At 38.3% G+C, this 27,244-nt stretch overlaps 1 protein-coding gene, 1 long non-coding RNA gene and 1 pseudogene across 2 annotated transcripts in view; 1 reads left to right on the forward strand and 2 right to left on the reverse strand.

Annotated features, from left to right (window-relative positions):
* The window catches only part of LOC138183817 (uncharacterized), a 97,943-nt gene extending 95,463 nt beyond the window's left edge, over positions 1-2,480 (forward strand). The window contains exon 3 of the long non-coding RNA XR_011174169.1: positions 2,213-2,480. This is a non-coding gene — a long non-coding RNA (uncharacterized LOC138183817). The remainder of the gene's footprint in view (positions 1-2,212) is intronic.
* Positions 2,481-7,764: 5,284 nt separating this feature from the next.
* LOC138184349 (inner centromere protein A-like) lies at positions 7,765-10,775 on the reverse strand (annotated as a pseudogene).
* A 9,826-nt stretch (positions 10,776-20,601) lies between these two features.
* Positions 20,602-27,090, reverse strand: LOC138183813 (RRP12-like protein). The gene is made up of 23 exons (XM_069121244.1): positions 26,814-27,090; positions 26,548-26,725; positions 26,300-26,426; positions 25,427-25,609; positions 25,184-25,343; positions 24,919-25,091; positions 24,608-24,843; positions 24,357-24,524; positions 24,178-24,286; positions 23,944-24,108; positions 23,737-23,858; positions 23,539-23,653; positions 23,233-23,469; positions 22,941-23,167; positions 22,730-22,853; positions 22,345-22,642; positions 22,107-22,264; positions 21,752-22,014; positions 21,515-21,678; positions 21,260-21,445; positions 21,045-21,155; positions 20,816-20,975; positions 20,602-20,744 (listed from the first exon to the last, which is right to left on the reverse strand). Exons 1-23 carry the CDS (start codon positions 26,947-26,949, stop codon positions 20,711-20,713), a joined length of 3,834 nt encoding a protein of 1,277 aa, XP_068977345.1. The 5' UTR covers positions 26,950-27,090; the 3' UTR covers positions 20,602-20,710.
* Positions 27,091-27,244: the final 154 nt, after the last annotated feature.

Below are 27,244 nucleotides of genomic sequence, written 5' to 3' on the forward strand. Positions count from 1 at the left end.
TATCTCGTCAGCAGAGATTAGCACGAGGAATCTGTATTCGCATGGCCTTCGCAGTAAGTCGAACAGTCAGTCGAACAGCCGAGACACCTTCGAGTTGGTGCTTGGAACGCAGACGTCCCATCCAAGCTCTAGGTCTTTGGAGGGCCTTTTGGACGACGTCATGCTTCAAAATCTGGTCGAACAGAGGAACAGAAAGAACCGAGTAACAACGGTTCCGCAAACTCAGGTTAAGGGAGAAGCGTCGCAGAATATGGGTGGCATCGGTAGCGGTTTTGCGTCGAACAGCTTCAACGTCGATGACGCCTGGGAGCAGGACCCCTTATGGAAAGAATATCTCCGGCGAATGAGTCTAAGAAATGCCAGGTCCCTGGTCAACTTGGACAGTCCACGAAGACCGACCGTGTCTAGCTCGGACTTACTGATTTTTCATCTTTCGAACAGTTAACATCTCTTTACCGGGTTTCTACCCTTAGATCAGTCGCTTACTTAATTTATATAAAGTTGTTAGAGTAAAGTGTAATTTATACGTGTCAATTCAGTGTATACTCAATTGTGACTATTTATGGCGGCACTCAACAGCAAATACCACCACTCGACACTAACTATTATCGGACGACGGCAGCGCAGTGGCTAGCGCCTTAGGTTACGAACTTTCAAGACCCGGGTTCGAATCCCGGCGACCGGAGTCCGATTTCTCTTCTACGCATCAAAAACGGAAAAAAATTAGCAGTACCCATCAGCATCATCTACAGCCAGCAGCTACAATTATCACGGACAACACTTACACCTCGTATTAACCCCTTGGCCTACGCATTATCTGCCAATCGCGCGAGCCATAGTAAGCAAGAAGTTCGATCGCGCGCCGTGCCATTCGTCTGTTCAGCCGTGTGCCCGAACTGGCGCAACATGTATACTTCTTATGACATGTATATTTAGGGGCTACAAAAGGAATTGCGAAATAATAAACAACGTTTGAGGACAAATAGTATTTTCAAGACGTCTAAGGCGTAATCATGATTTATTGATTAATTAGCAAAAACAATTTATCATTTCAAAGTCGACAACGAATCATTAGTAATTTGTAAATTACCACGATTCACATTCGTGGGTTCCGTTACTGGCACAAATTCTTTACCACGAATCAGACTCGTGGGTTCCGTTTATGGCACAAATTCTTTACCACGAGTCTTACTCGTGGTTTTCGCTTATGGCACAAATCCCTTGCCACGAGTCTCGCTCGAGAGAAAGTTAATAGTTGTGTTTTGGCTCAACCTTGTTTTTTTTATAAAATCTGAGTTGTGATTTTACGTGACACGATGGCGTGTTCAGGAAGTGCCTGAATGGCCGTGTTCCAAAACCTGGTCCGGCTCTCGTGCGGATTTAACTGGCCGAAGTTCTTCTCGCTCTGCTATCTCGTCGAATGGTCGAAATGCTCAATGGATTTGTTCATTATCAAATGTACCTGTGTTTTACGGCAAACTGTATAGCGTTCGTTGTCTCGTCGAATTTTCCTATTCCTTTGGAACCTGAACCAAGTGCCGCGCTGGACGAATACGTTTCTATTTCGCGACGTTCGATCGCGCGAAGGGATGAAATATTTGTATTTGTTTTTGTACACCATGTATTTTCGACCAATCGCAGAGAGACGCAATCGCGAGGAGAGACGTCAACGGGAGTCGTAATTCCCGTTACGATTATAGTAACCGACACCACGAGTTGATCGATCCCCTGATTTCGGTTAAGATAATAGGAGTGATTCAGTTAGTATAACACTGTGATTCACAGAATTATAAATTATATATTTCCAACACTTAGGTTACACTGTTGAGTATATATAAATCGGAGATAACAACTTGTGGCACGAAGATAAGATAGATATGCACAATAGAGCAAGGCTCTTATAGTTGAATTTGGTATGTTAGTGGACGTAGCACTAAAGGATACTTAATAGACGTTAGATTTAGATGTTATACTTCGACGTTGCAGTTGACTTTTCTAGCGGTGTAGAAAAAGTAGTTGACTTTCCTAGCGGTGTAGGACAAGTAATTGACTTGACCCTCCTGATGGCCTAGGAGAAGTAAGGTACGGTGACGATGTCGGAGGAAAGCTAGCGATGGGTGTGTCTAGCGCACGGGAGCATCGGATTTGTTTATGACATTTTTGGCCAGGAAAGTGAGGGCAGTATACATTTCTTCTGATTGGATAAACGAAGGTTGGTGGACTAGGAAAGGTCTTAGCCGCCCTCGATAGAAAGTTGCTAGTGGGAAGCATCATACGTGAGAAAAACTAACTTTCCCGTGTCAATCCGTAGTAGACAATGCTCTTTAGAAGGCGATTTAGAAAAAGGATATTTGTTCGGTCTGAAGGACCTTAGCTAGCAAATTACTGAGATTTATGATGGGTCCTTGAGACTATTGAAGCTATGCAGTAAGGAAGAACGGACATCTGGTTCCCATCTTGCCCGCGGTGTATGGCCTGGTCTAGGTAGAGCGAAAATGAAACTTTAAAGAGAAAGACAAGCTCTTACTATTTTCAAAAAAGTATCAGGAAAATTCCAAAACTGTTCGTATGTACCTGTTGGAAAACCAGCCAACGTTCACAGATTGCCAAAAGGCAAGGCTTTCGGAATTTACAAAACTACCTATAAACTGTTTCAAAACAATAAATCCTCCGAAAGAAGAAGATGGGTAAAAATAAAGAAAGAATTAGCTCACGGGAAATCTCGATCGACATGAAGAGTCGATAGGAGTAGCGAAACGAGAGAATCGCCCGTGGTGCCGTCCGAAACGTCATCGGCTGACTGACTGACAACGCATACGAATGATAATGCGAAACGAATGGTGCGATCGAACTGCTGGCGATGCAAGGATTAAACCGTTTCATCTCTCGTTGCAAACACGGAGAAGCTGACGTTGAAGCAGACGTGCAGCACGCTAATAAAGTATTTTGCAACGTATCGAGAAGTATCGTCACTCGAAATGCGCCTAATACGCAGAAGTAGGCGAAACTGAAACATTTTACCGCGAATGGACAGCTATAAGAATGGATCCGTTAAAAACCGACGTACATCTTGCGGATTGATGGATTAAACAACCTCAACCCAGGCACTCGTCGATATTTTAAGATGTTTCTAGCGATTCATGATCGATATCCGACGTGCTACGATCGAATTTGTGTCAACGTCGATTTAATTGATTTAGCAAGATACGCTTAACACGCGGAACAATTCATTAAGCATTAAGAAACCGAGTATTTTAAACTTAGCCAATACGCAATAGTCGTTCTTCGTTGGAATCGAAAGTACGGTACGGTCGGGAGAAAGATACTTGGTTATTGCGTTCATCGATTGTTTAATGCGCTTTGCATTAACGTTGTACTCCTGGTGCGCCAAGCGGCCACGTTTACAGTGTACCGTTAATTCACATCAGAGACCAGGCCACACACCGCGGACAGGATGGCACCCAGATGTCTGCACATCCTTGGCACGTACCCTCAATAGTCTTAAGTACCCACCAGGGGTCTTGGAATTTTCATAGTTAAGGCCCTTCGGACCAAGCGAGTATCTTTTGTCTTAGATTTCCTTTTATGTTTATTGTTTACCACGTGTTAACATGAGAAGTTGGTTTTCCTCACATCTGGTATGTTCAGTTAGCAACTTTCTCACGAAGGCGGCTAAAACCCTTCCTGATCCACCAACCATCTTATTATCCAATCGGAGACGGTGTCTATTGCCCTCACTTCCTTAACCAAAATTGTCATCAACAAATCCGATAGTCCTGTGTCCTTAGACGCGCCCACCCCTAGCTTTCCTCAGACACAGTATCGTCAGTAAGACTTTGCTTAATCTGTATCCTTAGAATAGTCAACATATCTTTACCGGTCTCTACCCTTATAACAGTCGCGTACTTAACGTATCATTGTAACTAAGTTTTACATAACATGGTTGGAGTGAATTGTGATTTATGTTAATTCAGTGTGTATTCCGTTGTGATTGCTGAATTCATAATAAAGTGCAATTAAAACAAAATTAATAGTTGTCTTACGGCTCAGCTATTTTATTTCATCAACCAACCCTTAAGTTTACGTGACAATGCCATCGTTGTGGTCGCGGTCATCTCTGCTGATGCCTACGAAATGTCAGCTTCGTTGCGCAGAGATTGTAAACGCGATTCGGAAAGGTCTGCCGAGCCGGCCGGTCGTCCAACGATTACGATATCGTCGAGTAATCTGTCCTTGCTATATATATGTCGAGTTGTGATTGGTTAGGGGCGTTTGGGCATCCATTTGAATTAGATATTGTCGTTATGCACTAGAGGAGATATTTACTAATACAATTGTGGCGGATCGGTACCAACAGGACGCCGACAGGTCAAGCTATCAACGCAGCGCAACACCTCCCGGGCGATTCGCGGGTACCAACCGCCAACACCAGAGGGCTACTACGACGACGAGTCTGTCTATCTCGCTAGCGGTCGGATATACGATGTCACGATACAAATGCCGCACCTAGCGAGACTCCCTCTACGTCTAAGGCAGGGACAACCGGGCATAACCTTACTGACGAGTCCACCGGTTTTCCTCTTTTCACCTGGCAGCTACTCCACTACACTTCCGCCAAACAATTATGATTATTACAGAATTTGACAAGTAACCGTGATAATTCGATACTCAAGATGCCAATGCCAATGATCTTAGGTTCCATAACGAATCCACTGTCAACGGAATAGCAAATGTGCTTTCTTCCAAAGTCTAAGTCTTACTCGACTTACTTGTCCACGGTACAAGTATTACTCAACTATCTCTTTGTTAACACGTAGAATATTCACTGATCTTAAAGACGCTATGTAATTCGCTGATGAGATCGTACGTGAATGACTTTCCGTGGTAAAGGTTGATCCTTTAGAGCTCTCTTTGCCCTATCAATAACTTTCTTTTTCCATAGAAATGGAAATTCCAACCGTAAAACGGGCATAGATATGTTAGGAGGATTTGGCAACAAATAATTCGCGAGATACCAAACTTTAATGTATCCAGCATTGTGTCCTAAATTTGTTTTTTTGGACTTACTCTCCAATCATATTTTCTGACTTTATCTTTCCCTTCATATTAAATATTTTGTCGCAATGAAGTATCACCACCAGTATACCACAGTGAAGTATATCCACCAGCAGGGTGATGAGTCTACACTTGTACATATTCTGAATCAAGAGAAACCCCCTACAGGGCTGCTTTGCGGCCCCGAGGCGCTGAGCTGCCAGCGCCTAAGTTTGCACCCCACCGGGGGACGCGGCGGACCTAGTGCGTCTCACCGAAGCGCGACCATGACCTCTGCCGCGCCCTAGCCGGACAATCATCTCAGGGTGAGAGTACCGCACCCTTACTCTCTCCGCGGCCTCTTTTCGAAGCATGACTTGCTCACAGAAGGAGGTCACGGCCCTCCCCATTCTCTCGCTTACCAACAATGCCTCGAGAATCGTCGGCGGTGAGAGATCCCAACCGATTTCCACGATGAGGTCGTGCCGCGGCCGCGCCTACACCGGACAGTATTCCAGCGTGTGCTGCGCCGAATCCACGCTCGCATCGCAGTGGTGGCAGCGCGCGATCGCCTCCTTCCCGATTCGGTGAGCACCTGCGTCACCCTGTAGGTCAGGGGAGGCCCGCCGCCGTCCAACCAAACGTCTCTGTTTGGAAGCAAAGCTCGCCGAGCCCGAACCCTAACGTCGGCGCCCACCGGGCCCGCCCCGTCCGACAGACCCCGAGTGTGGAGATAAATCTCACGACACCTCAGGGCCTGCAATTCCTCACTACCCTGTACGTGAAGCCCGAGCCGTCCCTCACGGTGAGCGATACCGCGGCACACCGTGGTGGTCGGGGAAGGCCCCGCACTTTCTCGCTGTGCGCGTCCCGCCCGCTAGCGTTGCGTTTCTTTCCTACCCCGATAGCTCCGAGTCCATTGCCGCTGCCTGCTGCTCGCATGAATTCCCTTCCCGTGCGGGGGCGCGCCGGAGGCCTAGCGGCCGCCTCCGCGAAAGTCCTTGCCCTCGTTCCGCCGCTTCCGGTCGCCGTCCAGGGGGCCAAGGCCCCTATTCACAATGTCGACGACGGAGGAGACGACGATACCCGTCCCTTGGTTCTTGTGTCCTCGGTTGGCGCATGGAAGAGATTGCACCGTGGGCTTCCTGTTCTTTCGCCTCGCTCTTCCTCTTCTTCCTCCTACCACAGTGGTGAATCCTGTCTCGTCGGCCGACGACTCCATGGTCGACTGCGAGGTGTCTCTCGCCGACCGCAATCGTGCTTGTATGATTCCTGCGGCGACTCCAGCATCCGTAGCCGGGGAATTGCCCCCCCCCCCCTGGCATTATGTTTTGCCGACATTACTCCAACTTGCGGAGGAACAGGATCTTGAAATCTTCTAGTGGATCTCGAGGTCCTGGACCACCGAATCTACCCGTTCCCTCGGTATGTGTTTTACGTGTATTACGTGTATTACTCCCCGACCCGTTGGGACAGCGGAGACGGCGCGACGCTGACCAGGGTTTGCGGGGGTGGTGGGGGAGGGGGATCCATAACCATTCACGTTGGGGCCCGGGGAGCATTTTCTTTTGTCCTCCTCGTATAGGTGATTCCCACCTCTTGTCCGTTGCCGTCGTTGTTATCAACTTTGGCTGTCCTCTCTGTGCTATCCTTGGTCAGTCGTTCCACCGTCTCTTGGGGACGACTGACCTCTCCCTCCAGAAAGCGCACCCTCCTTCGCAGGTATGCGACGTCCTCCTCTTCCTGATCGTGGGTCGGTTCCGCGTCTCTCACGGTCGCTTGTTTGTCGACCGGTCCAGTCCTCAATTCGACCCTCCGCATGTCGTCGCCGCCGTCGGCACCGCCGCGGATGGTACAGGCGGCGGCGGCCACGGTGGCAGCCTCGGCGTCGGTATCGGTGCCGGTATCCGTCCCGCGCCTCACGCCCCTCTTCATCCTTTTACCGGGAGCTGGAAGTAGCGCGGAGTCCGGATCCCCCGCGGGCGCGTCCCCCCGCCTTGTGCTACATCCCGCGCCTCCGCCGCGGCCGTTGGCGGCAGAGGCGGTGTTTTCTGTAGTCTCGGCAATCCTGCGGTACGACCGGTTGCCGAGTGTGCCTGTGACGGTCGAGTAGGAAGAGCATGACGACATTTCGTCGTCGGATCCCAAACCCCCGCCGCCGCATCCCACCCCGCGTAGGTTCCGGGCCGATGGTCAAAACGTCGGGTTCCTCCGACCCTCTCCGAGACTCCCTAGTTCGCGAGTCCCCTTCGCCAGACGCATGAGCGTGTCCAGGGGCCTGGCGGCCCACCCCCGGACGGCCACGGTTGCTCGATGACGACGCAGCGGGGCCCGCTTTACCACCCGCGGCTGCGCCGGTACTGGGGTATCCCTCCCCTGCACCATAAACGATTCTTCGATTCGTTTTTCTATCCATTGCTATTCGAGAAATTGCGGAGGTCGTCAACTAGGGTTTCCATCCTGGTGCCACTCACTCTTTCGCACCCTGCCCCGGTCAAGGCTGGTGCAGGGTGACGGGGAGCCCCACAAGAACGTGAGGTGAGTGGTCTTGGCGGATACGGACCCACCAACTTCTGTGAGGTTCTCCGCACCGGATCGGCAAACTAGCGGGGGCCAAAACCGCCGACCAGTCACCGTCCGGCTATAGGAGGATATCAGATTCATCGGGGTTTCCCAGGGCATGGTCCTATGCCCTGAAAACCCGTAGCCGCCTCGTGTTCCCCATCAATTTTATACCTGAGCACGTTGTAACTGAGCCAAACTTTCCTTCTCTATTTCTTCGCGTTGTCTTTTTTGCATTTGTTGTGCTAAATGCGCTTTTTCCTCTCTTTTTTCCTCAGCCTTTTGACGTTTTTCCATATCTTGCTTTTCTTTTGCCTCTCTGGCTAACTTATTTTTTAATTCTTTTTCTTGTCTTTTCCTTTTATGTAGAATGTATTTTTCATATATTACTCAGTAATGTGTCTACTGATTTAAAATTAAATAAATTATATTGATTAATTCTATTTTACCTTTTTCTTTCTTCCATTTGAAGTCTTAGCGCCAATTTTCTTTTCTTTTCCTCTACTACTTCATCCAATGAATTACGTTTACTCTCTGACTTTGGAGCTTGGATTAAAGATTCTATCGATGCAATAATATTTGTACATGTTGCACTTAAAGCCCTATTGTGCTAAAATTAAAATACTACCGTTTAAAAATCTTATAATATTAGATACTACTAATAGGAAGAAATGAATTTTACATTCATATTAGTTTGATTGGCTGGAGTATAAGGAACACGATTAGCAGACATTGGCAACTGAGTTCTTATTTTGCTTAATGGGGTTGTCTTCTGTTGCTGTTTTTAGTTCATTTTCTCAACAGAAACTAGTTTATTAACCTTGTGTTCTAATTTTAATTTGTTCTAAAAAATAAGATTGGAAACATAATTAAATTTGCAATCGATAAACAAAATTGACAAATATCTTGTTAACAAATTTTCCTTATAATAATTCTAATTCTAAATACCTCTTTATATTCATCGGCATCCTTATTCTGTTTTGCTAATTAAATTTTTTTGGCTTTTGTAAGCGACTTTCGTGCCAATTTTTGAACAACCGCTTTCTCTGAAATATTTGCATTTCCTGAAGCTTCTGTTTGTGCAGCAGCTCTAGTAACACGTGTTTTTGTTCTGGTTACTCTAGTTGGTGCATCAATATGAACAGCAAGCTTTGAAGTGTTCATGCCTGCCTGTTCGAATGCCTCGACTCTTTTTTTCACAGATTCCTTGGCATATGGACTGAACAGAGCATTCGATTTATACGTGTTTCTTATTTCCTTTAATCCTGTAATTGTACTCTTTTCCTTCGAAGATGGTTTTGTTGGAGTATTAAGTATTTCATCTTTGCTCGATGTCATGGACCTGTTCTGCCGCTTTTGTCGTTTTTTAATTTCTTGTTTCTTAACATTTCCTTTAGACTTTTTTACTTCAGGTAATGACTCATCTTCTGTGAGTAATTCATCGAACTCTTTGTTTGTCATCGCTTCTTTTAACTGCTGCATCTTCTCCTTCAAAGCTATTGACGACCGTGATGTAAATTTAGGTAATTTGGGAGACATAAATTCAACCTTTGGTTCGACTGTTTTCTGTTCATTATTTTTTCCTATACTACTAGCCATGTTTTTATTAATTACTACAGTTTCGCTTAATTTTTTTGTTGATGAAGGTTCTAAAATTACGGTAGCGTTCATCATTTTCTGCGTATAAGTAAAATTGACGTTCATCGTCGAATTCATAATAGGAGTAGGTTTCTCAAGTGCGTCCTCGTACATTGAAGGTTCTTCAATATCATTTCCTGTTGATGCAATTACTGTATCATCCATGATATTAGAATTTTTATCCTTCGTGTTTTCACTCTGCGAAGAAGTTCTCTTTCTATTACTACTTCTTGTTGTCATCGAAGTCTTTAACGGTTCAATCTTTTACTATATATAAAGGTTAGTATTGGTTAGTAACATAAGATTTGGGGTAAGATTAAAAGTATTAAATTTCATCATAATATGATACGAACATTTATATTACTGTCATCGTCAAGAGTTACGGCCTTCGTAATTTTGCAGCAAGTGACATTGACTGCTGCTTTTTAATATTAGTTGCAGCCTTCCTTGAAGCCTCTCTTTTTGCTCTGCCAATTGTTGTCTCTACCACATCCCCAGTTTTTATATCTTTACTTTCTGTTTTATCATGTATTGCAATAGAATCTGATACTGTATTATCAATATTGATAATATCATTTTCGGGGATAGTCTCTATACGTTGAACACCTTTCTTCTTCAAAACTTTCGGTATCTTTGTAATTAAAGGACCAGAGGCTGACTGTGGTATTTGAGCAATTAAACCTCGTAAATAATCCAAAGTATCTTCAAGATTGTCGTTAATAGATTGTTTAACATCCAAGCAATAATTATGTATATTCAATATATCTTTGGTAATCATTGCTTTAATCCGATCCTTTGATCTAATACCCATATTTAAAATCTACAAATAAATTCTTTATAAGCATTTAATATATTCATTAAACTATACTTTTTTAATAACACATACCATAATTTAATATTATGGTTGAAATTATGACATATATAACAATTAATACAAACACCTTTTATTAACATAAGCAATGAACTTAGAAGCATACGTAAATTATTAAAAAAAAAAATTTATATGAAACAATAATAGAATAATGAAGTAACGTTTATAATAGAAACTAGTTTAACTACACATATATACCCTTTTAACAATGCCGTTCTTATCAATTTTATTAAATTTACAGTGAAGCTTACAATTACACCAATGTCAATGAATATTAACGTATATGTTTATTATTACACCAAATAAAAATGAAAGTACTGTAATGAAAAATACAATATACTTTAACGAAAATAAAATAAGTAAATAGCGAAGTATTTATTAATATTATCATATAGTATTAATTATTATAATATGTATTAATATTTACTTACCTTTTACGTTTGCATAAAAACTACAAAATTGTAAATATAAACTTTTACAACATAGATAAAACAAGTCACAGAAATTAGTGTCTTCCAACGGCAAAATGCGTTAAACGAAGGGAAACGACAATCTCCATTTCGTGTCACGAGCGGGATTGTGGAAGTTTTGCCCCTCGAAAGTACATAACGACTTTTCAGTTCAATTTGGATCATTGCGTTTAACGCCATCTATTCTCTCGGACGCGCCATTTTTCTCTAGAATTTAAATCTCATCCGACGTAATTTGATTAGTCGAACAATTATCAATTTCTATAATTGTATCTTCACGTAAAATAATTTTCTGTTAGCGTCTGTGGTTGTAAAAATCACGATCAAGTGTTGAGATACAATGGTGTACCAACTATAAAAAACATTTCTCACAAAATCAGCTTATAGTCTTAGTAAGGTTGTGAGGTACAAAAATGACGTTATTCTAAGCAAACGCTACTTATCCGCGATGCAAACGTGTTTGACAACTATGAAAACTGTGTGATTCTATTGGAAAGAAAACCTTATGAAACTTCTGTTTGAAAAAACCTGATTGTTTGGATATGTCCGTTCCTTTGTACTAGACAATCAAATGTGAGCGTTTATTTAATTAGGCGAATCAGTAGCAGCAGTCTTATCCCCTTGTACAATTTGTCTAACCCTTAACCTTTATCAATCCCAAACCCCTGTGGGTTGCGAGTTGCGAGTTAGGCCCAAAAAGGAATGCTGTCCATTGATTGCCAATGTGTGTATTTACCGAAGATAGTATTTACCAAGATGTGGATTTATGTCATGTTATTTTTATTGAGAATGCAGAGACGAGGATTTGGTAACTCAATTGACCGCAGTCGTACTATTCCGACCGTAAAGTAATTTCTCAACTTTAGCCTCTGACTTTTTCAGCGAAAAGACTAAACATTAAATATTAAGATAAAAATAATAATCGGTATTCTGTGTTATTAAACTGAACCAGTTTAGTCAAGACTTATCATTTTCACTATAACGAAACTGGTGATTATCAAAACTCGATATTATAAAGTTTACTAATATAATAATAATAATAAGTAATAATAACATTGTACTGTTGTATATACATGTAATATCGTAGTCGCTTAGGCTGCAGATGTCGCTGCTGGGTACGGCCGCTTTTCTTCTCATTTTTCGTATCGTGGAAGAAAAATCGGATTCCGGTCGCCGGGATTCGAACCCGGGTTCCAAACGTTCGCAACCAAAGGAGCTAACCATTGCTTTTTTTTTTTATGATGTTTATTTAACCAAGGATACAATTTTCGTTACATTTTGTTATTCATAATAAACTGTGAATTTTGGTAATGGTGTGCTAGGCAAAAGTACCGATACGCGACGGTACGACGTAGCCATACTATATTATGTGTCGGTGTTTTACAATTTTTTTGTGATTTTAGGTCTATTCTTTGGATTTAAGCCGCTGGGGGGCGGAGCTTTTATGTAATTTTGTTCCTGCTTGATTTTTTTTGTCCTGAAACTTGGTCGCAAAACAGGACTTATCGGTAATTTACATTTTGGCGCTGTATGCCTTTGGGGGGGATAATAGGGAGGGGGCGGGGGAGGGGGATGTCAAGTAGGTTTATTTACAATATTTACATATTATTTACAATTACACCTGTGTTATGCGGTGTCAGAGATGTGTTCTGTCGGTTTACTGGTTTTCTTTCTTGTTTTATTTTGGATTTGAAATCCACCAATATTTCTTTGTGTTTTTTCTGTGTTTGTCTTTAGCGTCTTTCAGAGGGAGGGCCATGTTGTATCTCCACCTAGTGTCTGCGGTTTGTCCGTTTAAGTTTTCTTCGTAGAGTATGGTTTTGGTTCCTATTTTTCTTTTTATGTGGTATATTACTGGGATGTTATTTTGATCCTGGAGGTAGTTTTTTTCGTCTAAGTAGATGAACGCTTCTGGTGGGATGTAGCCTGTGGCCAGAGTGTTTTTGTAGTATGAGTCATTTGGGAGTAGGCAACTGAAGATTAGGCTGTTTTCTTGAATTTTTGCAGCTTGCGCGAAGTGGTTTCTTGTTACTTTTAATATGTGACAGTCTATGCGGTGAATGTTGGCTAGGTCGTATATTGTTTTGTTTTTAACATATTTTTTGAATCCGCTGTGTTCGGATCTGTAAGTATTCAGGCAAGCTCTGATGCATTTTCTTTCGAATCTGCGAATTTTTTCCATTTGGGAGGCTGATATGTTGTACCAGATTGGGCAGCCGTATGTTATAATAGGTCTGATTAGTGCTTGATAGCACAGTATTTTTACTTGACTGTTGAGATGTTTAGAGTAAAATAATCTTTTTACTCTCCAAAATGCTTTGCTGGCTTTGGAGAGTTGGATTTGAATGTGCTGCTTGTAGCTTAGTTTATCGTCTATGTTTATACCTAGGTATTTAACGCAGTTTTTATGCGGTATGGGTTCCCCTTCGTTTGCTTTTTCCCTAAGCTGAAATTTTTTGCAGTGTTCCCTTTCTATTGGACCGATTTTGCTTGACTTGGGTCTAAATAGTATTGTTTCACATTTGTTTGTGTTTATTTTTAGCTTCCATGTGTTGTAATAATCGTTAATTTTTCAAAGAGTTCTTGTAATTCTGTTTTTATTCTCATGGTTTTGTGGCCTGTTACGTAGATGATTAGGTCATCTGCGAAGGCTATGGAGCGTTTATGGGTGGATGTATTGAGATTAAAGAGGTTTAGTAAATCACTATTGTAAATATTGAAAAGTAGCGGGGAGTTTACTGTGCCTTGTTGCAGACCGTTTTTTATGGAGAATTCTTTGCTGGATGTGTGTGATCCTTCAGTCATTACGAAAGTTCTGCTTGTGATCATGTCCCAAACTATTTTAATTAGGTATTTGGGAAAATTTTTCTTGATTAATTTGTATATGAGACCTGGGATCCAGACTGTGTCGAAGGCTTTTTCGAGGTCTATTAGGCAGGCGGCTACTCGTTGTTTTGCGTTTAGCGCCCAGCAGATGTCCGACGTAAGTTTGTTTATTGCGTGAATTGTGGAGTGTTTGTGTCGGAAGCCAAATTGATTTTCTGGGATTATGTCATTTTTTGAGCAGAAGGAGGTGAGGGGGTTGTTTATGGTTATTTCAAATACCTTGCTTATGTTGGGGAGGAGACTTATGGGTCGTAGGTTTGCGGGTGATGAGCCGTCTTTATCTTTTTTTGTTATCGCTATCAGTTTGGCTTTTTCCCATTTTTTGGGGAAATATGTGTTGTTTAGTGCATTGTTGAAGAGTACTGTGTAGTACCATTTTATTTTGTTCGGTAGGTGCTTGAGTAGGATGTTTGGGATGCCGTCGAAGCCGGAGGATTTTTTGTTGTTTAGTTTGGAGAATATTTTGTTTAGTTGATTGTAGTTTGTGAAGTAGTTTATTTCTGGTTCCGGTTGTTTGGGGTTGTCTGCGGTGTTTTCGTTTGAGAATGTGCTGACTGTTTTGTTTAGCGTTATGTCTTGTTCCATTTCGTTTCTGAGTTTGTATGTTTCGGCGGTGATAATTCTGTTTAGTTGTTCACGGCCCATGTGTTCGTTTTGTGTGTGTGTTTTGGAAAAGTGGGTGCCGATAATGTCTAGTTTTTCTGTTGATTTGGCTATTATGAAGTTACCCTCGGTGTCTCTGGTGGTGTTGCGTATCGTTAAACCTGCTTCTTGGATGAGGGAAGCTTTTTCTGGGGGCAATTTGAGAGGTGGGATGGGGTTTTGTCCTTTTGGCCTGAAGATTTGATTTATTTGTGGAAACATGTTGGCTGTGTCGTTTTTGGAGATGTTTTTTATTTTGTTTGTCCAGTGATGGTTTATGGAGCTTGCGAATTCTTGTTTCAGTTGTGTTTTTATTTCGTATAGAAGGTACTTTAGAAATTCTAATTCTTCTCTTTTGTCGTAAGAATAGTTGAATTTTATATTGTTTACTTTGGAGAGTATGTAGCTTTTGTCTCGTTGTGGTTCTTTTATTTTGTTGTTGATATAGGGCTTGCATGAATTTTCTTGTTTTACGATTGGCACGGATTTTTGGAGAGCGATTTGTGTATGTTTTTCTATTTCGTCTAGGAATGAGTCGATTTGACTGTTAGTTAGGTTGGCGTTGTTGTAGATCTTTAGGTCGCAGTTCTGTTCGAGTAGGTTTTGGAATTTTTTCCAATCGGTCTTTTTGTAATTGTACCTGGGTGCCTCGGTCTGTGTTTCGAGTGTTAGGAGGTCCGATGTATCCTTTTTTATGTGGAATACTAGGGCGCTATGGTCACTGTCATAGGATAAGGTTTTTAGGGTGTTGTTTGGGCGTAGGTCTTGAAACTTTAGTCGCGCATCTGCTAAGCATATGTCCAGGTATGAGCCTCCTTTTGGGTAAGAGGGTAGTTCGGAGCTGTATAAGATTGTTTTGAAGTGAATGCTTCTGTTGTCTAGCCAGTTTCTAATGAAGTTGCCTCTCGTGTTATTTATTTCGTTTTTCCAGCTGGTGTGTTTTGCGTTAAGGTCGCCTGCTATTATATAGAAGTTTTCTGGCTTGTTAAGCTGTAGGAGTTCGAAGAGTTTATTGAATTCTTCGCTAAATTCCTTCCGGTTTCCATAGGTTGCGTAGGCTGCAGTGACAAATAGGTTTTCCTTATCGCTTATTTTTATTTTTATGATCGTTGTTTCTAGGATTTTGAAACTTGTTATTTTGTCATTTAGAATTGTTTCGTGTTTTATGGGGTTTCTTATGAGGATTGCTGTTCCTCCTCCTTGGCTGGCGTTCGGTCTGTCTTGTCTTATCATGGAGTAGTTTTTGAAGTGTACTTTGTGTCTTTTATTTAGTTTTGTTTCTGAGATGAGTACGATGTCGGGGGTTTCTTTATTTATTAGGGTTAGCATACTGTATCTTTTTTGATTTGAAATTAGGGAGTTGGCATTTATTGCAATTATTTTCAGATCTTTTAAGTTTAATTTATTTGTTTTTTGCTGTGCTTGTTGGTTTTGAGGTTTATGGATATTTGTCATACATGATATTTAAAGACTTGTAGATGGCGTCGAACCTTTCTTCATGTATTGCTAGTGTTGTTTTTATGGCGTTTAATTGCATTTGCTGTTCTTTTAGCGCTTGGAGTATGCTTTTTTTGAAGTCTTCAAAGTAGTTTATTATGTTTAGTTGGGAGGTGTTGTCGGTTTTAGGTGGGTTTAGGCTTGGGAGCGGATGATATGAATTTGTTTTTGGAGGTGTGTCTTCGGGTGTTTTATTTTTTATTATTTGCCGTTTCACTATGTCTGAGAACTTTAGTTCTGGGACGTATTTACGGCTGATTTGGGCAATTCGTTCTGCTTTTGTTTCTTTGTCATTTTTTATTTTTTTTGTTAAGTTTTTACGAAGTTCTACGAGTTTGGGACACCCCTTGTATGACGCTGGGTGTCCGTAATTTTTGCAGATTACGCAGAATATTTTGTCGTTAGTGACTGCGTCTTCTTTCTTTATTCTACAGTCGCCTGGGCCATGGGGCTCTGTGCATTTTACACAGCGATAGTGTAGGTTGCAGTTTTGTGCAGAGTGCCCTAGTCGTTGGCATTTATGACATTGGATTATGTCATCCTTTCTTTTTATTATTTTTTCCCATTTTATCTTAAAATAGTTAAAATGGTTAATTTTTAATAAGTTGCTTATATTGCTGTGAGGGGATAGTTGGATTATATAAATTGGGAGCAGTATGTTATTCTCCCTTGATCTTTTTGTCGTGAATCGCGAGACTTTCGTAAATTGTACGTCGTTTATTTGTAGAGATTGTAGGTCTGTCAGTATTTCTGTTTCGGTGTAGCTGTTGTCTAGTCCTTTTAGTAAGTATGTGTGGTGTTTTTCTGTTTTGGGTGTGTAGGTGTAGTATGTTGTGTTTGCTGCTCTGAGTGTTTCTTTGGCTTTGTGAAAGTCGGCTATGTTTCGTAGGTATAGTGCATGTTTACCTGTGTGTACCCTTTTGATGTGGAAATTTTTAATGTTTGTTACTTCTTCCATGAGGGCTACAGTATCTTTTGGGTTCTGGTTTGTGATAACTATGGGTGGGGGTTTGATTTCCTTTGTAGCGGTAGGGGCGTTCGTATGTTCATCTGCGGTGTGTTTGCTGGGGTGTCCGATTGGTGTCCGGATCCCCTTTGGCGATGCTGTTGGCGCTGGGCCTCCGGGCATGTTCGTTGAGGCCTGTCGCCTCTCCGGTGATGGGAGTCTTGACGACGGGGTGGGTCTGTGTTGACCCATTTTGACTCTTAATGAGTCGTTTTTTTTTCTTATTTGCTCTAAGGTTGAGCACGGTGTTGGGTAATTTGTTGCCTCTTGTTGGGGCTGAGATTCTTGTTCGATTTGCAATAGATCGAATCTATTGCTGGTTGCGATCGCTGGGTGTGGGGTTCCTCTTATGGGCCTCATGGTTGCGAATTCTGTCGCTTTTTCTACTTGCGTGCGGCGAATTTCTTCGTTTATGTTCACGCGACTTTTTGACCTGGCAATCAGGTTTGGTTGTGGGTTGAGTTTCCGCGTCTTTTGCGCGGAAAGTCCAACGCTGTTGCAGATTTCTATAATTGCTTTCTGAGTGTCTATTTTTCTTTTTATCGAATGTTTTTTCGTTAGATCTAGGGCGGATTCCGTTTTCTTGCTTTTTGCTTCATTTTCGGTGGATCCTATTTTTTTATATACCTTAATTTTGTTGTTTTTTTTTTTTTTTTTTTTTTTTTGTTTTACGGCGATGATGTCACTGCAATGTTTTTCACTGTTTGACACTTTTTTTTTTTCCTTTTCACTTTTTGTCACTTTTTTTTTTATTTGGGAGCGTTAGTTTGCTTTGACGCGCACACTGTTAGGGCCCAAGCCTGATGTCCCTTTCCGGGCTGAGAGGTCCGTCCTGCTCGGAGGTTTACGGTCAACTGGAGCTAACCATTGCGCTGCCGTCGTCCGACACTAGTTAGTGTCGAGTGGTGGTAATTGCTATCGAGTGCCACCACAAGCCTTTTTTCCATGATACTACATACATGTGATTAATGTTACACATATCGTATGTATGCACGTAATATGTCATATTATATAGATTGTGGATCTTTACCATAACTTAACACAATTATTTGTTTACTATATTTACAATTTGATTACTAGAAACTACATAATATGTTTTAAAATCGGTAATAAAGTTGTATAAATATATGTTTAATGAATTTTTTTGTGGAAAGTTTTATTTATTATTAACGAAGCTGACTAAATTCCATATCTAAATCATTTTGTCAATTTTATTATTCGTTATTACATCAAAGCATGTGTTTTTGTAGATCATACTATAATAATGTTTCCATATATGAAGCTTCACTAAAACTTTCTTATAGAAACGCGTACATTTCTCTTAATTATGCTTATATTCCTAAAAGTAAACTTTTGGAAAAAGTAGCAATTTTTTTTATATGTAAAATTTAAATTTTTGTTGTTATTATGAATTAATATTTGTATTCTTTACATTATTATTATTTATAATATAAGTCTACAAGTCACTATAAAGGTCTATTAAGTTAATGTTTCTCAAGCTTTGTGGAACTTGTAATAGGTTAAAAAGAATTGGTGCACTTTTTACATTATTTACATTATTGTGGTATTGAGCGATTGTTGAGCATGTACGTGGTGAGGCTAAGACAAAAGACCAGGGGTTGATAGGGGACGATAAACGAATTAACAGCAGTATGAGTTGAGATGTCAGAGAGTGCGGATTGTGTTGATGAAAGTCGTTGATTAATTATTCAGTTGTCTTAATTGTTATACGTTTGCAGTGATTAGTTCATGTTTAACGAACATTATTCTCTGTTCAATTAACACCTGTTCAATCTACTTATCATTAATAAACTAATTAAAGTAGTTTCGATATTACATTATATAACTTTAAATACTGAAAAAAATAGAGATGACAAAATGGAAAATACAAATTTAGAAATGTAAACTAAATGTATAGCTCAGTTTATGAACTATTATTAATAAAAACATTTACATTTTAAGAGATTATTATATTACAGCCATATAAAAATATTAAATTGCATAAATGCTTCTTACAAACTAATGTATGTTATAAACTACATATAATGTTCATATTTTCATGCATTTAATAACAATAAGTAATAATTCACAAAAAAAGTTGAATGCTATATACTTATTTAAGGAGCGATTTTAAAGAATAAAATATGTCGGGTTTACATTAGAATTAGGGTTAGGGGCGAGAAACGAATCTCCATTTGGATTACACATTGTCGTTATGCAATAGAAAAGAAATTGACTAGTGCAAATACGATTATTACAATATTATTACTACATTATTATCTCTTCTAAAAGCCTGAAAGAACATACAAGTAAAAAATAATTTTTGTTTTTGCAGAAAAGATAATTAAAATATTTAATTACAAATATATTAAAAAGTTACCTATATGCTTTCTTCTGTTCCTTGGTTTTAGAAATTTCTTTAAGAAGTGGTACACACATATCGTAAAACGTCTTTAATCTATTAATGTCAGTATAATTAATAAATAATCTTATTATATCGTGAATACTTTCTTTGAAAAAATCGTCGATATCAGGTTCTTTCAACTTAAATAACGCACGATCGAATAATTCGTGTACCACTTCCTTATCCGTAATTGTAAGATACACCCGTAATTGTACAAAATATTAGTTAATCTCTTTAAAGAAAATTACTTCTTCTATTCACAAATTACTCTTATTGTATCATATGTAGCAAAGCGTTGTCCTTCTTCGTCAGTACCAAGTGGCTTAGTAGTGTATAGATTTGAAAACAATGGTAAATAATTCTTTGCAAATCTAGCTAGTTCGTGTATATCTTCTTTTTTGTCGTCTTCGACTGCTTTCGTTATTAATCTTCGTAAGGCAGACATTATCTACATCCTTAAATTCTTTCTTTCATTTAAATTTGTTCCTAATAGTTTAGCTATATTCTAAACAAGATAAAAGTTATCTCATGGATACTATACTTTGATACCATATCTTTTATATTTATCTCTGATATATACCTTGAAATTATCTTTCACATCGGTAGCGTTGTTACATGTACTTGGTAAAATAGCCCAGATTTGGCAAACGAGAAATTCGTAAGTTTTCCCACCTACAGGTTCGGTTGCCTTTTTCTGAAATTGAGTATAATTATCATTAAAAATATCAATATAAGATAATTTATACTCTTATGATAAAGATAGATTAAAATACTTACTCGCACAATGCAACGATACATAGCAATGTTTCCATGAAGAAAGTGAGTGACCCACCTAGCACACAATCTTTCAATAATGGTAGTAGCCAAGTTCTTTTTAAATTAATCGCATTGTCCGATATCTATAGAATAGAGATTTATATTGCTGTAGTTATAAAATAAAGTTTTTCTTTCTAAGCATAATCCGGTTCATATAGAATTACTTGCTTTCAATGGAATCAAATTTAATATTGCCTCCGGACCTAGCACTCTTATCGCAGCTCCAATAGCGTACTCAGTGTCATTTTTTGGACGCAAAATTGTAAGAATCACGTAACTCAGCAAGACTTTTTAATATCTCTATTAATTGCAGACTTCTCGCTTTACCAGTTACCTGTAATAAAAGGGAACGTTGAATTGTACAACAGTGACAAAAGGGTAAGAAACAGAAAATCGATATTACCTGAAACAGTAGAGCTATTAAATGAAAAATATGATACCAAGCTTCCAAATATTGATAACCTAATGCTTGATGGATCATAAAAGTTAACTGATTGATAGTGTCCTTATATCTAAAAGTATGATATAAATGATGAAATATAAATAATAGATACGAAGAATAATAATTAAATCTAATCTTACGTTTTCATTGATTCTTCGATCTCACATATTTTACCCACACAATCTTGTAATCAAATTTTTATCGTGTGCGTAGAACAAGATATAACTTCCGATTTGTTATTTTATGAAATAAAATTATAGTTGTTATTTCGTGCAAGCGTTGCCAGGGTCACCTTGCTACGGTTGCATTGAAAAATCTGACCCAAACCTAAACCCAATACATTGATGATACTCGCTCTTAATCGAGTTATAACAGATACTTTTCGCAGCCTCGTATATGCAGTTGCGCCCGGGCTGCTTCGAGTTTTCTCATAGTTATAAAGTTATAAACATTTACTCGCATTTTTCTTCTTTTTTCTAAAGATAAAAATGAATCAATTCAATGTGTATCTTCAATTTAAATCAAAATTCATGTTATCATTATTTACCTTTTGTTTAATGCTGCTCTTGACAGAGGTACATAAGCATATGGATCTGGTTTTCCTTTTCTTTTAACATCACCTCCAGCCTTTGATGCTTTATATTCCGCTCCTGGTATATATTCTGTTCTTGATTTTTTCAATGGTCGATGTATTCCAGACCCTCCTGCTATGGATACCAAAATTGTTATTAAACAACAGACCAAAATTTACTATAGATTATATATTACTATTATACCTTGATACTTCAATGTGGATCCACTCCTTACGCTAATGTTATCATAACTATCGCTATATTTACGTTTTTTATCCATTGCTTGCGACATGGCTACAGACTGAACATCATCTTCTGATCATGTAACATAAAAATTCATTGGCTTCGTTCACTTGTTTCTTTGAATTACTTTACATTTTGCTACAATTCCTAACCCCAAATCTAACCCTAATTCTTACCATAATCGTCTTCTGAATCACTGTGCAACAAAATTGCAGATTTCTTCTTTCTCTTGGGTTCTGGTTCATTATCTTTCTCATTATCTACTGTGATAATAAGACGGCCATCAGACGTAGTCTTAAATTCACGATCTTTCCGTTTTATAGCCGCTATTTTTGAATTTATAGCGACTGTAGGTTGCGTAGCTAAAAAATTATTTTGTGAATTTAATTCCAACTTCGACTAATCGAATTTTGAAAAATATCTAGACTTACTTGATATATTTCGAGCAGCCGCAGGATCAACGAGATCAACGATCTCTTCATTCTCATGAATCCAGGCTTCCTTTCGCGATGTTCTTTTCTTCCTTTTCCTTGACTCTTCATTGTCCATATCTTCAACGAACTCATCATCGCTATCCGCCAATATTTCTTCCATACTGAATTTTAATAAAGATTATAGAGTTGTTTCGGTTTAAGAAAAATTTCGATTAAAGTAAAATACAAAGTTACCTTTTAGGTTTTCTCTTTGCATTGAATTCAGTATCCTCGTCATTTTCTTGTTTTTTCAAGTTCCTCAATTCTCTTTTCTTTTTCTTCGCCTCTTCTGCCTTATTCATATTTCTTAATCTCTTATGTAACATCGCATTAGAAACTGGAATCATGCCAGAAATTGTTTCCATTCCGTATTTTCTTATTAACTTTACGAGAATATCTCGTACTTTTTGTCTGAAATGCCTATGGCAGTCATCGTTCATTGCACATAAAGCGTCTATCTGCAAATTCATTAATTCGTTTTTTTATTGAGCTATATGGGATTTCGTTACTAACCTTTTATTGTTATTAATTGAACGCCTTTGTTACTAACCAACAATTTTAAATTCAAAGCAGCAATATGAGATGGCATCACAGTAATATAGACTTTGATATATGCCAATGCAGCTTCTGCAATTTCTCTTGTCGGACTTGTAACAAAAATACAAGCTTGTCCCAAGATTTCTTTAACTGTCTCTATACCTAAAGATCCTGTTGTAATATTTTTAATATGCTATTATTTATTTTCATACGAAATATTTATTTTAACTTTAGTTTGAAATAAACTGTACCGTTGTAATGATAAGTGATAGAAGAAAGTGCCAGCAAGGATGCGGTACAATACTTTTGTACATTTTCTATCGCACCACTCAAACCAACCATGAGCATATTAATATAATCTTTAAGATGTGTAGGATTTCCTAAAAATTTCTCGGCAATAGTGTTTAAAAGTTGATATGCAGAAGTTCGACATTTCGTATTTAAATCTTTTAAATAGATTACTGCTTCGGGCACAATGGCTTCTAAGAACTTAGTTTTCTCAAGTTGTGGATGAATTTTGATCAGATGAATTAAGCATCTTAATCGTGCCTAATTAAAAAAATGAGTAAGACTTATTTGTTAAAATTTTCATAAGAAATTGATATTATAGAGCAATGTTTGTAAGTTAGCACTTACTCCTCTGCTTGGTTTTGCGACTTCAGTAGCCGAGGATATTAATAATTTTTGTATCTCGCGTCTGTATTGAACTACAAACTCTTTACACGTTTCCTTCTCACTGCCACATATCTCTTCTAAAAACCTGAAAGAACATACAAGTAAAAAATAATTTTTGTTTTTGCAGAAAAAATAATTAAAATATTTAATTCCAAATATATTAAAAAGTTACCTATATGCTTTCTTCTGTTCCTTGGTTTTAGAAATTTCTTTAAGAAGTGGTACACACATATCGTAAAACGTCTTTAATCTATTAATGTCAGTATAATTAATAAATAATCTTATTATATCGTGAATACTTTCTTTGAAAAAATCGTCGATATCAGGTTCTTTCAACTTAAATAACGCACGATCGAATAATTCGTGTACCACTTCCTTATCCGTAATTGTAAGATACACCTGTAATTGTACAAAATATTAGTTAATCTCTTTAAAGAAAATTACTTCTTCTATTCACAAATTACTCTTATTGTATCATATGTAGCGAAGCGTTGTCCTTCTTCGTCAGTACCAACTGGCTTAGTAGTGTATAGATTTAAAAACAATGGTAAATAATTCTTTGCAAATCTAGCTAGTTCGTGTATATCTTCTTTTTTGTCGTCTTCGACTGCTTTCGTTATTAATCTTCGTAAGGCAGACATTATCGACATCCTTAAATTCTTTCTCTCATTTAAATTTGTTCCTAACAGTTTAGCTATATTCTAAACAAGATAAAAGTTATCTCATGGATACTTGATACTATATCTTTTATATTTATCTCTGATATATACCTTGAAATTATCTTTCACATCGGTAGCGTTGTTGCATATACTTGGTAAAATAGCCCAGACTTGGCAAACGAGAAATTCGTAAGTTTTTCCGCCTACAGGTTCGGTTGCTTTTTTTCTAAAATTGAGTATAATTATCATTAAAAATATCAATATAAGATAATTTATACTCTTATAATAAAGATAGATTAAAATACTTACTCGCACAATGCAACGATAGGTAGCAATGTTTCCATGAAGAAAGTAAGTGACCCACCTAGCACACAATCTTTCAATAATGGTAGTAGCCAAGTTCTTTTTAAATTAATCGCATTGTCCGATACCTATAGAATAGAGATTTATATTACTGTAGTTATAAAATAAAGTTTTTCTTTCTAAGCATAATCCGGTTCATATAGAATTACTTGCTTTCAATGGAATCAAATTTAATACAGTCTCCGGTCCTAGCACTCTTATCGCAGCTCCAATAGCGTACTCAGCGTCATTTTTCGACGCAAAATTGTAAGAATCACGTAACTCAGCAAGACTTTTTAATATCTCTATTAATTGCGGACTTCTCGCTTTACCAGTTACCTGTAATAAAAGGGAACGTTGAATTGTACAACACTGACAAAAGGGTAAGAAGCAGAAAATCGATATTACCTGAAACAGTAGGGCTATTAAATGAAGAATATGATACCAAGCTTCCAAATATTGATAACCTAATGCTTGATGGATCATAAAAGTTATCTGATTGATAGTGTCCTTATATCTAAAAGTTTGATATAAAAGATGAAATATAAATAATAGATACAAAGAATAATAATTAAATCTAATCTTACGTTTTCATTGATTCTTCGGTTTCACATATTTTACCGACGCAATCTTGTAATAAAATTTTTATCGTGTGCGAAGAACCAGATATAACTTCCGATTTGTCCGAAAGCCACAATTGCATGCATCTGTCTAAAATTCTTGGTAAAAGAACTGCGCATAAATTTAATGAATTGCTATAAAGGAAAAATACATTCAGCAATTACTATCTCTTCAATAAAATTGGATATAAGGAGTTTAAATATAAAAGTTTGTTTACTGCGCTAAATTTAAATACGCTTCTTGCATTACGGTTAGCCACGCTAAGGTTGGTTGTGTATCAGTTGCCGGAGGTTGATAATCATATAAGGCAGTAATGATTTGCCCATTTCTTTGTACTGGTAGAATAGCTTCTGATGGTCGAGAAACGAACAAACCATGAAAGGTTTGTAGACAACATGAAGTTACTAACACATTTTTCATAGTCATAAGCTTCAATAAAGATTCACTGATAGTCTGGAAAACAAAAGTTCGTAATAAAAGTTGTATAATATAAATATATGTATTTCCTTAACGAATGTTGACAAATACCTTCACATGAATCTTTGGTAAATGATGGAAAATGTCTTTTAGTAGTGTAAGGACATGAAGAACATTTGTAATACCATCGTACTCGGAGTCAAGTTGACCAATACAGAATTTTGCAATGTATGGAGTAGCTGGATGATATTGCGGTGGGTTTTCACCTTTCATGATATCACCTCCTATAATTATTAACATTGTAACATTAAAGTTTATCAAAAATTGATTTATTTGAAATTTATTTGAATAATTTCTTCATTCAAATTTGTGCTACCGTTTAATATGGCACATATTCCATGTTGTGCTGATTTTCTTAATTTTGGTTTATAGTGTATACTAAATGACAAAATAACATCCAACACTTGCATCGTAGATGAACTAGACCATGTGGCTGCTTCTTGTGCTCGAAGGAGCACAGATAAACAATGAATACACTGTGAAAAATGAAAAATACAGATAGTATGCCTTGGTGTAATATTTAAAATCATATAAAGAAATAGAATGAAAAACGATTTACATGTCGAAGTATTAAGTACTCTTCCGACGATGCATATCTAACAAGGATACGTAAGAATATTTCACTTGCAGCTCCAAATTGGATGTTTAGAATATTTTTTGGGACAGTTTTTAGGCCCATGCCTAATAACGAGAGCGTGGCTGCGATTGACGTATCCGATTCAATCGCTTCCAAAGTGCTCATCTAAGATATGAATATTTATAATTAGTTTGTCCATACCTTTCTTAACCCTTTGCGAACGAGTATCGGTATATAGCCGCCAGAGTCTGTTCACAGTTCCGGGTACTTATTTTGAGATGTCTGACGTACGTCTATTTTTCTGAGGGATAATCTTATGCGTACTTACACATGGGTATACTAAACTAAACAGTGCTATGTTTTTAATGGGAGAAAATTATAGATCTTTAGAAATCTTATGTTCCGTTTAACGTAAACTCGCGATGCAGGATGATGGCCGAGTGAGAACGAATTTCAGTCTTTCAATGGCATTACCAGACGAATCGGCAAGCTTTTTATAAATTTTATATATTTTTTATAATACCTTATATGTACACAATGCCTAAAAGATTCAGAAAAGGTTCGATAGTGACAGTAGTGATGACGAATATTATTTTGAACGTGACAAGATAGAAGACAACAACAGTGCTTCAGACAATGGAAATGAACTCTGTTCAATAAGGACATAGCTCAGACATTTCAATATTCCTAGTGATAGTCACGGCGATGATGAACTAAATATAAACCCTCAACAACGCAATCGTTCAATGTGTATATTTTCTCAACTGTGTGTGCCAATACCTCTTATCCACAGCGACATCCGCTCGTCGAGCAGCCCCGTCCGCAAAGGGTTAAAAAGTGTTTTGTAATACATACCAATGCAGCAAAATATTCTGTGCTAGACTCATTACCACCATGCTGTTTTATAATCTCTGTTACAGCGGACAACACAGCTAACATTTCCTTATGCAACAGTGATTTCGATTGAAAATGATTTAAAAACCTGTAAAATCATTATTCAATAATATTCAATTAATCGCTCAATTTAACATTTAATAATATCTTCGAATACATATTGCTGATATTTAAAACTAAGTTTGATTTAAGTACGATTATGTACTAACCTACTAAATGATATATTTGAACAATTACTATAATTGGTAGCAAAGGTATCAGCAGTGTTTTCTGTACATGTTTCCCAAGAGTAACCTTCGCTATCAGGTGTTTCTACCTGTGATTCAATCCCTTGAATAGCATTGTGTTTTTTTAAATTTTCCTCTGTTATACCAGGCTTCGCAGGGGCTAAGAGAATTACAAAATTTAATATAATATCAAAGACAAAAGAAAATTCATAAAAAAATTCTAATCATTGATATTTGTAAGTTTATACCTGTTGAATCTTTAAAGAACATCCAGGATGCCTGTTCCCGATGCTTTTTAGTTTGTGGATTAGAACTGGAGCTCTGACCCTTCGGCCAACGTTTCGCCTTTTTTCGGCTATTTAACCGCGGTCCCAATTTACCCATCTTCTCCTACCTAATTTTTGAATAATATATACTTGAAAGGTACGAAATTTATCAAGACAGATATTTCTTTCTTTTATCCACAACGATAGAGAGAGGTTAAATCCATACTGCACGTGCTACAAGTATTGTTACAACGCTATTGATGGCGTCGTATGGCAAAATGCTACGATATTCTAATGACTGTCGAAAGATGGCAGCATGTATGCACCATTGTGTAACTTAAATATAAGTGGGAGCCATCATATTCTATGCATGTACTTTTGACCTTTTGACAGATGTCATAGCAGACCAGCCA

This window comes from Bombus flavifrons, chromosome 10, assembly GCF_040668555.2.
Source record: "Bombus flavifrons isolate JBK064 chromosome 10, iyBomFlav1_principal, whole genome shotgun sequence".
NCBI lineage: Eukaryota > Metazoa > Arthropoda > Insecta > Hymenoptera > Apidae > Bombus > Bombus flavifrons.

Excerpts from the sequence above, each read along its gene's own strand:
- LOC138183813 (XM_069121244.1), bottom strand. The coding sequence starts at position 26,949 with ATGGGTAAATTGGGACCGCGGTTAAATAGCCGAAAAAAGGCGAAACGT. Across the intron at positions 23,654-23,736 it reads CCTATCGTTGCATTGTGCGA|AAAAAAAGCAACCGAACCTG; the intron begins GTAAGTATTTTA and ends ACTCAATTTTAG. Across the intron at positions 21,446-21,514 it reads GGCTGCTCGAAATATATCAA|CTACGCAACCTACAGTCGCT; the intron begins GTAAGTCTAGAT and ends ATAATTTTTTAG.